Source organism: Marmota monax, unplaced genomic scaffold (assembly GCF_021218885.2).
Source record: "Marmota monax isolate L192 unplaced genomic scaffold, Marmota_monax_Labrador192_F-V1.1 WCK01_AAM20220418_F8-fsc00134, whole genome shotgun sequence".
In the NCBI taxonomy this organism is placed as follows: domain Eukaryota; kingdom Metazoa; phylum Chordata; class Mammalia; order Rodentia; family Sciuridae; genus Marmota; species Marmota monax.
In genome coordinates, this window is record NW_026692281.1 from 5,131,421 (window position 1) to 5,145,000 (window position 13,580).

General features: G+C 33.9%; 1 protein-coding gene across 5 annotated transcripts in view; it reads left to right on the forward strand.

Annotated features, from left to right (window-relative positions):
* Window positions 1-13,580, forward strand: part of LOC124090050 (vascular endothelial growth factor receptor kdr-like) — a 303,001-nt gene that overhangs the window by 281,898 nt on the left and 7,523 nt on the right. For 4 of the 5 annotated variants that reach the window (XM_058578318.1, XM_058578317.1, XM_046440433.2 and 1 more), the window contains one exon: window positions 8,081-8,165. In XM_058578318.1, the coding sequence (XP_058434301.1) occupies window positions 8,081-8,165 (85 nt within the window). The remainder of the gene's footprint in view (window positions 1-8,080; window positions 8,166-13,580) is intronic. The other variant, XM_058578313.1, reaches the window with a different exon arrangement.

Genomic DNA, 13,580 nt, shown 5'->3' on the forward strand with positions numbered 1-13,580 from the left:
ATTTCATTTTGTGGATGTCTTTGCCTATTAGGTGAGCCTCTTGGAAACAGCATATTGTCTATTCTTGTTTATTAGTCCAATCTACCAGTCTGTCTTTGGATTGATGAGTTTAAGATATTTACATTCAATTTTATTTAGAAATGATTTTTATTCTCTGTCCTTTTGATTTATTCTGGTTTAATTTGAATTAATTTTTCCTTTGATTAACTATTGTCTTAGAGTAGTTCCTCCCTTTGCTGGTTTTCCAATTTTATTTTTTATTTCTTCCTTAAGAAATATTTTATTGAATATGTTTTGTAGTGCAGCCTTTCTAGTTGTGAATTGTTTTAACTTTTGTTTATCATGGAAGATTTTAATTTCATCAAAACTGAAGCTTAATGTCACAGGATATAGTATTCTCAGTTGGCATCCATTTTATTTCAGAACTTGGTATATATTATTCAAGACCTTCTTGCTTTTAGGTTTTGGGTTGAGAAATCAGCTGAAATATGGATTGGTTTCCCTCTAGATATAACCTGTTGTTTTTCTTGAGGGGCCTTTCAGATTCTCTCCTTATTTTGTATATTAGGCATTTCTTAATAATGTGCCTTCTTGTGGGTGTGTTGTAGTTTTGTATATTTGGAGTCCTGTAAGCCAAGTGTATTTTATTTTTTTTATTTCATGCTTAAAGTTTAGGATATTTTCTGATACTATTTCATTGAAAAGATTGTATGTTCTTTCCAAACCTTTACCTATCCCAATAAATCTTAAATTTGGTCTTTTCATGTTGTTCTTTATTTCTTGAAAGTTCTTTTCCTGGTCTCAACATCTTTTCTGCATAGTCAACTTTATTTTCAAGATTACATGGTTTGTCTTCATTGCTTGAAATGTTGTTTTCTGTTGGTGTTCTCTTTTGATGATGTTTTTCCATTGAAATTTTTAATTTGATTTACTTATTCCAATAAATCAATGGTGTTGTCTGTAGGTTATGCTTTACTTTGGATTTTTAATTTGTTTTATTGATTCCATTATTTTGAGGATTTGTTTAATTTTTTCCATAATCCATATTTCTTTGTTGAAATTATCTTTCATTTTCTGTTTTTTTTCTCTCTGATTTCTATCCTTACATCATCTCTTACCTCACAGGTCACTTTAACTATGAATTGTCTACATTCATTCTCTGACATTTCTCCCACTGTGGTGTCAGTGCATTATGTTATTCACATATTTTGGTTTGTTTGGGATAGTTTGTTCCCTTCCTTTTTCATGTTGTTTTTGTGTCTACCCATCTAACAATATGGATCTGAGGCAGCAGAGTTTCTATGTTGTAAACTTAAAATGTCCCTGAAGTTTTACAATAACTCACAGTTTAAAGGGAGATAAATAATAACAGCAACCAATGCAGATTATATACAGAATTAAAACAAATAAGTCCTGCTATGACATTTATAATGTTAATTGTCACAATAAGCAGATATTATATAATCAGCTATTGACCAATGTAGAAAGAGTAAATTTGCAAAATTGTTTGCAATTTTGAAAGGTGAACAGGGAAGGAACTGAAGATATGTAGAATTTGATGATTACGGGGGAAGGAGAAAGATAGTAGAAGTAAAATAGGAAGAGTTAAAGAGAGATCAATAGAGTTTGGATGTTAGCAGACTAAAAGTGATAAAAATAATCAAGGGAAACAGATAACTGATAAAAAATACACACACACACACACACACACAGTTTATATATAAAACAAAACCAAAACATACTAGTCAAGCATCCTATCCCTAAAAATATCCTTGAAAATTATCTGCCTTCAAAAAATTTTAGAAAGTAGAAAAAAAGAGACAAATGTGTACATGTGTTCATATATCATCCACCTCACAATTACATAGAAAAAAATAGTTCTCAATGAAATATTAAGATTTTTTTCTGTTCCATTAGCTAACAATTGTCAGTGGGAATATGGGTTCATCATTTATTCCTAAATGTCTTACTTTCCATCTTCTTGAGGTATGTCATGAGTATGAAAGTACTGGCTGCTGTCAAATGCTTCCTCTTTTAAGTTGTTCATCAAGTTGCCAGTTGGAGTTCAGAAATTCTCAGTTTCCCTCTTCAGCCATGTTAGTTAGAGTAGGATGGAGACACTGTATGCCCTCAGGATGGTCTCACTATAGTTCTGTGAGAGGAGTTTCCATAGGCAGAGCTCCTGAATGCAAGGTTTAAGTCTTAATAGGCTCTTGGTTGTTGAAAGGCAATTGGTCTGAAGATTTTAAATCAGTGCACCTCCAGGGCTCAGAAGCTGCAAGTCCATGCTGAGAGACAGCACTGTAAGAATCTCCTTTGGGTTCTATCTTACAACAGAAAAACCAATCTTTTTCCCCCTCCATCACCCACGAGCCTCACCTTTACTGGACTCAGGTTCAGTCCCCAAACTCAATCACTCCAACCCATACCCTTTTGAATTCTGGGCTGTACTCAGCCCTCCCAGCCTGTACTGCGAGTCACAGGACTCCACAAGGAGAGGGAAGCCATGTACGTTTACACAATCCATATATCTCTGTGAGAAACCCTCTCCATATCTGATTTTCTCCTGACCTCTTAGACATGCTCTATACTGTGGGGCATGGGTTTGTGAGGCCTGTTTTTTGGAAACAGCTCTGGATTGCCAAGAGTCAGCACCCACAGCCACTGGTCTCCAGTGTACATCTATAAGATGGCTTCTTCCTCTGTTCTCAGTGGGGTGCCACGAGAGACAGGGCTTCTTTCCAGCATGAGAGCATTGTGCAGCACAATTTCTGGGTCCAACTAGCAGTGTCTTTGATCTCTTATCTTGCTGTGACAAGACACATCATTGGCCTCCTGAAAATGTGGGTTCCCTTTAATCTCCTATCCTTCCACTTCACTTGCAAAGGTGCTGGCAGCAACAGTAGCAGTGAGTTGAGGGATTTCTTCCTTATTCTATTTATGTCCAACCTCCCAAGTTTCCAATCTGCTTTTTATATCCAGTATTGATTCCCAACGAAGTCCCCCCTTTTTTTTTGTTTCACCCCGCCTTACTGAGAATCTGCCTACCGGCTTTCTTGGTTTTATGCCACAGAGCAGCCTGGAAGTTGACCTCCTTTTTCCACTATCTTGATTCTCAGCTTGAGGTATATTTTATCTGATGAATACATAGCTGATTTGCTCTCCTTTGCTTGACATTTTCATGAAAAAAAAATTCTTCCACAGATGCACACACTAGTAATATAATTTGGTCAATGTCACTCTCCAGAGCTTTCCCCCTCATTTTCCTTCTCCAATTCCTTGGTCTTTTTTCTATGTTCTACTAATTTCCCTTTCATTTCCATGAGATAACCCCCACTTTGCTTTTCTATTTTCTTCTCTATCTTCCACAAATGGAACAAAAAAAAAATAATCATCAAACTTCTGAGTATGGCTTATTTTACTTAACATAATGTTCTCAATGCTATCTATTTTTCTACAACTCATATTTTCTTCATTACTGAATAAAACTCCATTATGTATATATACCACATTTTCTTCATACATGTATCTGTTGATGGATACATAGGATGGTTCCATAGTCTGGTAATTATGAATTGTGCTACTATAAACATGGGTATGCATTTATCACTATAGTTTGATACCTTTCTTTTTAAAAATTGTTTTATAATAGTTGTAGATGGACACAATACCTTTATTTTATTTATTTTTATGTGATACTGAGTATTTTTTAAAGTTGAGAAGAAATTTGTCTTTATTCTTTATCAAAATAATTGGAAAAAACTCAGCTAAAACAGAAAAGAAGCCAAATAAAATGACATCATTGTAATACTAAATATTTAACCCAGTGCCTCATACAAGCTAGTCAAGCACTGTACCACTGAGTTACAAATACAGCCCATGACTTTAATTCTTTAGAATAAATACTGAGGAAAGGGTAGGCTGGGTCATATTGTGGTTCCATGCCTAGTATTTTGTGGGACCTCCATACTGTTTTCCCTCATGCTTGCACTAATTTATAATCCCACCATAACTGTAAAACAATTCCATTCTCTCACCATTCTTTCTTGAATTTATTGTTTGTATTCTTGATGACTGCCATTATGATTGGTGTTAAATAAAATATCAGTGTCATTTTGATTTTCATTTCTTTAATTCATAATGATATTACTTTTTTTTCATATATTTATTGGCCATTCTTTTGAGAAGTGTCTATTTATTGCATTTTCCCTTTTATTGGTTTGACTATTTTTTGGTGTTAAGGTTTTTGAGTTCATGTATTCCCGATATTAATTCTCTGTCAGAACAGTAGCTAGTAAAGATTTTTGGACATTTTATAGGTTCTTTCTTCACATTCCTAATTTTTTCTTGTTGTGTAGATGCTTTGATTTGATTCCATCCCATTTATTAACACTTGATATTACTTCTTGAGCTTTGAGTTCCTATTGAGAAAGTTGTTGCCTGTCCCTATAAGTTGTAGTGTTGACCCTACATTTTCTTTTGGATTCTGGTCTGAGTCCTAGATTTTTGTTCCATTGTGAGTTAATTTTGTGCAGGGTGAGAGGTAAGAGTGTAAAAAGTCATTCTTCTAGATATGGATAACCAGTTTTACCAGCAGTACTTCTTAAAAAGGCTTTCTTTTCTGTAATATAGGTTGTTGGCCACTTTGTCAATGATCAGATAACTGTATCTGTGTGAATTTCTGTGTGTCTTCTCTTCTATATTATTTTGCTGTGTCTGTGTTCATGACATTACCATGCAGTTTTTGTTATTATAGCTCTCTATTATAATTTAAAGTCAGGTGTTTTGTTGCCTCTGGCATTGCTATTTTTGTGTAGAATTGCTTTGGCTATTCGTGGTCTTTTATTCTTCCACATGAAGGTTTTTAAAATATTTTTTAAATTGTAGATTGGCACAATACCTTTATTTGTTTATTTAGTTTTTTGTGGTGCCAAGGATCGTACCCAGTGCCTCACACATGCCAGACAAGTGCACTACAACTGAGCCCTAACACCAGCCCCTTCCACATGAATTTTATGTGTTTTCTATGAATGCCTTTTCTAGATCTGTAAAGGATATAATTAGTATTTTGAGAGGGATTTCATTCAATCTGTATATGGCTTGTGGTAATATGGCCATTTTAACAAGATTTTTTCTGCCTGTCCTTAAACATGAAAGTTCTCTCCATCTTCTTGTGTTTTGTTCATTTTCTTTCTTTAATGTTCTATAGTTTTCATCATGTAGGTCTTTGACCCCCTTGGTTAGGTTCTTTTCCTAGGCATTTTATTAATGTTTTGGGGGTATGGTGAATGGGATTGTTTTCCTGATTTTTTTTCTCAGCAGAATTCATTGTTATAGGAAAGCTATTGATTTTTTCTATATTGATTCTGTAACCTGCTACTTTGGTGAATTTATTTATTATCTCTTGTAGTCTTTTGGTGTAGTGTTTGGATCCTCTAATTATAGGAACATGTCATCTGCAAACATTGATGATTTCACTTCATCTTATTATTCTTGTTTTCCCCATTCACTTGCATAATTGCTCTGACCAGAATTTCTGGAACTATATTAAATAGGAGTGGTGAGTGGATATCCTTGACTTAACCCAGATTTTGATTTTTAAGTAAATGCTTTCCGTTTTCCCTGTTTACTATGAGTATGGTGTTGAGTTGTTTTTTTTTTTTTTTTTTTTTTTGTATCAACACTTTCTGATGTTCAGGTAGGTTCCTTCTGTTCCTCATATCTTCAGTGTTTTTATCATGAATGGGTGGTAATTTTTTTCAAAAGCTTTATTTCATCTATTGAGCTGAATAAGTGATTTTCATGCTTAATCTATTTATATGTCCTTATCTGGTTCTAGTATGACTGAAATATAGGCTTGATAGAATAAATTTGAAAGTGTTACATAATTTTTCATTTCATGGAATGATTTGAGGATTATTATTTTTTCTTTAAAGAACTGAAAACATTCATCTGAGAATCCATCTGGTCCTGAGCTGCTGCAGAATTCTATGTGGAGAATTCTGGCTGCTTGAGTCTGGGTCTAATCAGGCATTAGAGGTTTTGTTGGTATCGGCTTTGGACATATTAGGTAAACACACCACTAGGGCCCCAGATAGATGTTTATCTCTGCTAGGAATCTGGATAAGGAATCTCCTAGGAATTCTATTCATGGGGCAAGGAAGCCAAACCACCTCACACTCTGCTGACCATGAAGACTATTTCCCAGGCTGAGAACCTGAGAGTTTAGAACACCCACCTGTTCAGATTCTCAACATTTTTGAACTGTTCACATAAGCCACCAGACTCAAGAGAAAATCTCCTCTTCATTTTTCTGACTTGGTTCCTCCTGAGTAAAACCTGAATTGTGGACATTTTAATCATAATCTTCTAGGTATACCCTAGGCCACAAGTCAGAGCTTGCCAGGGTACTATGGCAATGTTCGCTATGATCTCCCAGGATTCCACAGCAGCAAGTTACAGCATGGCTGCTTCAAAATGGATGCCACCTCAGCTCTCCATTTGCCAGCTGAGAAATGCAGAGCACTTTTTAAGGACCAGTTTATGATATAGCTTCTGTGTCTGTTAAGTTCAGGCTTCTTTGATGATCTCAGGTTTTTTCATACCAAATCTGTTCATGGTATTCCTCTTTCTATGTTGTCCCTCCCTCTTGTAAATCACTGTCAATGCTACAACCAGCATTGCTCCCATGTACTTTCTTCTTTGTTCAGTGCACCTGAACCTGTTACTTGATTTGTTTCAACTATCCATTTTCTTTTACATATCATTGAATTTCCTTAGGATAATTATTTTGAATTCATTTTCAGGCTTTACATAAATTTTCACTTACTTTGGGGTCAGTTACTGGAGAATTATTGTGTTGTTTAGGTAGTTCTATCTTTACTTTTTTATGTTGCTTGTGTCCATATGTTGAAATTTGCACATCTGATAGAATAGATGCCTCTTCCAGTTTTATGGAACAGCTTTTTGTGGGAAAGAATTTCACCTGAAGATGAATCCTATAGTGTCATTTGGGCAGGGTGTGTTGGCTTTGGTGCGGAGTATTGTATGGGCCTGGGTACCAGGGTTGTAGCTGCTCCCCTGAGCTAAAGCTCCATTTCTCTTGGAGTAAAACATTGGTTCACATACTGGGAGTAGGGAATTTGTATCACTGGCTTAGGTACTTTTTGTTTTTGTTAGATGGTGTTCCTATTCCTGGCTTGAGTGCCACATGGGCTCATCACAAAGGTTGTGAATGCTTCTCTGAACCATAGTACCAATTTACCATGGTGAAGTTCACTATTTTGGTTCATATTTGGAAGGATTGCGGCTGCTTAATTGAACAAGGCTCTGTAGTGAAACAAACCATTAACTGGGATGGTACAGATAGAGTAGTATCCAGGGCACATGAAGCTAGAAGGCATATGAACTTTAACTAGGAATGGTATTATTATCATGTATGCAGACATGGTGCAATGACAGCAGAGCCTCAGAGATGAAATGATATAAAGTCTACTTATTCCTACAGCAGGACACAGTGCAGCAGTAGCTCCAGTTTCAATATGACATAGCATAGTAGCAGCTTGGGACAAGGGGTATGGCACAGAACATGTGTTTTCTGTCTTCAGTAGAACAAATATATGAACTCCAGGCAATTCTCCAAATGGTTCTCAGGGCCTGTGAATATTATATGGTTATCCATTAGCAAAAGCTACATGTATATTTTTGCCATTGTGATGGTGCTTTGGGACTCCTGATTACCTTTTCTACAGTTAGAAATTCTTCCTGGTTCTCAAATGATCCTTACTTGGAGGAAGCATTGTTGGAGTCAAGCCGTTGCCTTTCATTCTCTGCTTCACAGGGTTTTTACGCACCCTTATTGTGCTCTAATGATCTCATTTATTGTGACAAAACTGTTGTTTATTTGCTATTTACATCCTTCTTGTAGGAGATAATGATCATTGGGAACTTCTAGTTTAACATCTTAATGATATCCAGGATTCTACATATCAATTAAATGTAATATTAATAAAATAAATTTTAATTTATAAAATTAACTATAATGCTGGAAAATTAAATAAACTCTTCTTTTGATTCACAGCAGCATTAAATCCCAGAAGAAGCCACTAGTTGGGCTATTTGATGAGATGGAGATCTGCGAGGAACAGGAGGATGCTGTGCTTGGGGTTAGTACTGTTTGATATCTCCATGGGTCAAATTGCAAGATATAGGAAGTTTTCTTTTGGAATCAGTTTTATGGTTATATGTATGCCCTGTAGATCTATTCCATGGAATAATCTCAGAGTGCTTTCAAGAGCAATCAATAAGAAGAACTAATAAGATAAGGTGGAAGTTGGGGAATAAAAATGGTGTAGATGCTTCTGGAAAGTATTCAATCAACCATCCACTTAATAAATAGGAAAACTGAAGTCCCCAATTGATTATGTGCTTGCAAAGGGTCACAGAGGTATTTGTGGAATTGTTGAAGCTCAATGCCAGATCTCTTATGTTTCCATCAAGTACTTATTGCTTTGAAAGTTTGGTAAGCATGTAAAATATTTTAAGACATTAAATCATTAAAAGAGCACACACAGATAATTCTTCATTAATATAAGGCATTTGGAAGGGCTTTTTGCAAACAAAATATGTCAGTTATTCACTGTGAGATCAACCTGTTCACTGCTGTTTTAGCCAAATACACCCCAGAATAGATGAATGGATAAAGAAATGTTGGGATGTACACACAATGGAATATTACTCAGACTTTAAAGAAGAATGAAATAATGGCATTAACAGGTAAATGGATGGAGTTAGAGAATATCATGCTAAGCAAAGTTAGCCAATCCCCCCCCAAAACAAAGGCCAAATGTTTTCTCTGATAAGTGTATGCTGATCTATAATAGAAGGAGGCAAGTGAAGAATGGAGGAACTTTGGATTGAGCAGACCAGAGGGAGAGGAGAGGAGGGAGAGTTGGGGGAAAGATGGTGGAATGAAATGAACATTTTACCCTCTGCACAGGTATGAATGTTAAAAATCATGTGAATCTACATAATGTTCAACCAGAGAAATGAAAAGTTGTGTTTTATTTGTGTAAAATATAAAATTAATTTTTTTAAAAGGAAAAACAACAGACAAAAAAGCAAAAAAAAAAAAAAAATCCTGTCATGAATTCTACAGCTAGCAAGAAGTATTGATTACAGGAACCTGGACTGCTTCCTAGTGAGAACCTTTCAAAATGAAAAAAAAAAAATGTTCCAAATATGGGATCAGAATGCAGCAAAAAAATGACCTCCTCCTATAACACTCATATTATTTCCCAAACAACCTAGAATCTCTCATTTCATAGGCTCAATCTATGACATCATGATAGAATTTCCTCACATACCCTGCAGTGATTCTTCCTAAACATTAGTAATACCTTCTTTTCAATGAGCAGCTGTTTAATAAACCAGGTGTTTTTTCCAGGGATAAAATTCAGTCAATAATAGAATCAACAAGGAAGTAGAAGAATTGAACAAAACTACAAATCATAAACCAACTGTATGAATAGGCATCTGTATAACATGTTACCCTATATCAGCAAAACACTTTTTTCTGTAGTGAAAATCAAATGTTCTCTAACATATATCATATATGCAGCCATAAAAGTAATCTCAACAAACATAAAAATATTTAAATAATATAAAATATATTCTTCAATTGTAATGGGATAAAATAAGAAGCCAATAACAGAAGGGAATTTAAAACATTAAAAAATTTATGTAGATAAGCATGCCTTTAAATCAATTAGTAAAAGAAAAAATGAAGAGGGGAATTAGTAAATACATAGAGATTAATGCAAATGAGATACCACAAATGAAAACCTAAGGGATGTATCCAAAGCAGTGCTCAAAAGGAAATTTTGATTTTCAAACATATGTATTAAAAAGGAAAATTATAGATCAATTACCTGTTAACTTATTCCTAAGAACATATAAAATAAGCACAAATTAAAAGCAAGCAATGTAAAATAAACTTACAAAGATTAGAGTCAAAAGAAATCAAATGGAATGGAGAAAAAATAAAGAAAAACAACAATCAAAAAATCTTTTTCTTGAAACAGCAACAAAACTGACAACTTAGTGAAACTGATGAAGAGGAAAAGGAGGCAAGTATTCAAATTGCGAAAAAAAAAATCAGAAGTTACAGAGGAATTATTACCACTAACCTTAAAAGAGAGAAATATTTATAAGGGAGTCTTATGAGTAACTGTGTAAATGAACAAGTTTCCAAAATACAAAAATTACCAAAATGAACATGAAAAGAATCACACAATTTGAATAGAATTACAATAAGTACAGAGAGGTTGAAGAGACAAAACCACTCATAAGATCTGCAGAGAACAGGAGTTTATTGGAAATAAGATACAAATAAAGGAAGAAAATAAAGTTACAAGATGATAAAACAGGTGTTTCCAGTACTTATCCCATCATGTAAACATCAATTTGAAAACCATCCACACAGGAGAATGCCTTCACAAGATTTGAGAAATCTGGTCAAGAGACTACAATACCCAGGTTGATCACAGAAATAAGAAAAGTTGCATTGAAGAGAGTAGTAATGGTAGTTAAACTTTATCCTCAGGTTCTCTTCATCAAATCTGTACAGTTCATAATGGTCAGTGTTACCCTTCATTTAGGGGAAGTGAAATGAGCACACAATTTGCTATATACCCAAGAACTAGGCCTACTTAATTGAATCCTGGAACCATATCTTTTCCTGTCGACCTAGTCTCCAGGCCCCAGACCACAAATAACTACTGAAGTATTTTTTAATCCCTTCAGCTGAATTTTCTTTTTCATAAAAATATATATTTGTTCTTTTTTAGTATACATGATAATTTTTGACATATTATATACACATGGAATATATCTTACCCTAATTAGGATCCCATTCTTGTGTTTGTACATAATGTGGATATTCACTGGTCATGTATTCATATATGAACATAGGAAACTTTTGTCTGTTAATTCTACTGTCTTTCCTAATCCCATCATACTTTCCCTTTATTCCCCTTTGTCTAATCCAATACACTTCTAGTCTTCCCTCTTTGCCTTACTGTGTGTTAATATCCATATATCAGAGAGGACATTTGGCCTTTGGTTTCTTCGGACTGGCTTATTTCACCTAGCATTATAGTCTCCAGTTCCATCTGTTACTTGCAAATGCCATAATTTCATTTTTTCTTTATGGCTAAGTAATATTCCACTCCTTGGCATATGCCTAAAGGATTCAAAAGCAGCATACTGCAGTGACAGAGCCAAATGAATGTTTATAGCAGCTCAATTCACAATAGCAAAGCTATGGAACCAACCTAGGTATCCTTTGACAGATAAATGGATAAAGAAAATATGTTATGAATACAAAATGGATTATTACTATTGAAATATTAAGAAAGAATAAGAACGGTGAAGACATCACTCTATCCAATCTCAATATGTACTGTATAGCTATAGTAATCAAACCAGTGTAATGATGGCATAAACATATACTCAGACCAATGAAAGATGATGGAAAAAATAGAACTAAATTAATATATTTACAGTTAATAAATCTCAAACAACAAAGCTACAAAGAACATACAATTGGAGGGAAAGCTCTTCATTAAACGGTTTTAGGGAATCTGGGTAACCACATGCAAAAACATGAGATAGGACCCCTTTTTTAATATATCAAGTCCAAATGTATTATGTAAGTAAATGTAAGGCCTAAGATTATAAGACCACTAGAAGAAAATTTAGCAAACAAGCTTATTGTAATTGGTCTGAGAAGTTGTTTTTCAATATAATCATGAAAGCACAGGCAACATAGACAAAAACAGACAAATGAAACTACATAAAAAAACTTACAAAAGAAAAAAACATATCTGAATGAAAATCATGAGAAAATATTTACAAACCATTCATCTGATAAGAGATTAATAGCCAAAATATATAAGGAAATCTTATTAAATACCAAGAAAACAACCAAACGTAATATGAACAAAGGACCAGAAAGATATTTCTCAAAGAAAATATATCAAAATAAATATTTAAAAAATATTCCACCTCACTATCATCAGGAAAATTCAAGTTAAAGCCACAAATGCTCATTATCTCATACCTGTTAGAATGTCAATTATCACAAAGACAAGTTAAAATAAATGTTAGTGAGATTGTGGAGAAAAGGGAACCCTTGGATCCACCCTGTGTGAATATAAATTAGAAAAACTACTATGAAAACTGTGTGTAAGTTCCTCAAAAATTAACAAGATATGCACCAGCAATCCCACTTCAGCTCATAAGTCAAAAGGAAATGAAATTGGTATGCCAAATATATTGATACCCTATTAAATTCATTGCAACATTAGTCACAATAGCCAAGATATAGGAACAATTGTATTTATCAAGATAAGAATGGATAAAGAAAATATGTGTGTATGCATGTGTGTGCAATTGAATAATATCCTGCCTACAAAAGAAGGAAACCGTGCCATTTGTGACAACATGGGTAAACTTAGAAAACATTATATATGTGAAATAATATATGATCTTTCTTATAATAATGTGAATTCTAAAAAATAAAGCTCATAAGATCAGAGAGTAGAATTGTGGTTGTGTCAGGAATGGCAGTGAAAATGAAATGGAAAGATGCGGATGAAAGGTACAAAGTTTCAGTTATGTAAAATGAATACATTCTGGAGATATAATGTATAACATGATGACTTTAAAGTTAATAATACACTGTTGTATACTTGTAATTGGCTAAAAGAATAGCTCTTAAATTTCCCACTACAGAAAGATAGCTTGAAGTGATGGATATGCTAATTACCTTGATGATATTTATTGTTTTTAATGTACATGCATATCAATATATCACATTGTACACATTAAATATGTGTAGGTTTTATTTGTCAACTATAGCTCAATTAAAATGAGATGAAACATACAGAAATTGAATTAGAAATAAAGTCTTCACAATCAAGATACAAGAGCCACATGTGTTTGGTACTGCATTTCAACAGCATTTAATGATGATTAATATAAGTCTTATTAAACTCTTCTAAAATATAGAAAGGAAGGGAACACTTCCCAACTCATTCTATGAGGCCAGTGTTCTCTGACACTAACATCCCACAAAAAACAACAGAAAAAAGCTAGAGATAAATATCACTTATAAATGAAAAAATGCTAACAAAACACTAGCAAACTAAATCTAGCAGAATATAGAAATATTGTGTTCATGACTAAGTAAGACTTATCTTGATAATAAATGGTTAAATCAACATATATAAATGAATGTTGTGATGCACCATATAAATAGAACAAAGTAAATGCAACACATGATCATCTAAATATATTCCAAAAATAATTCATCTGAAACTCTTCCACAACCTGTTAAAATAAGGGAATTTATTTAACATGGCAAACAGCACTAAAGAATGCATCAGAATGAAAAAAAATAGTAGTAAAGGTAAAAATCAGTGTGGCATATTCATGTGTGTGTATATATAGTATCGTTTGGTCGGTTTCATTCCATTATTCCTCCCTTTTCCTGTCCCTCCACTCAATTCCCTTCCTAT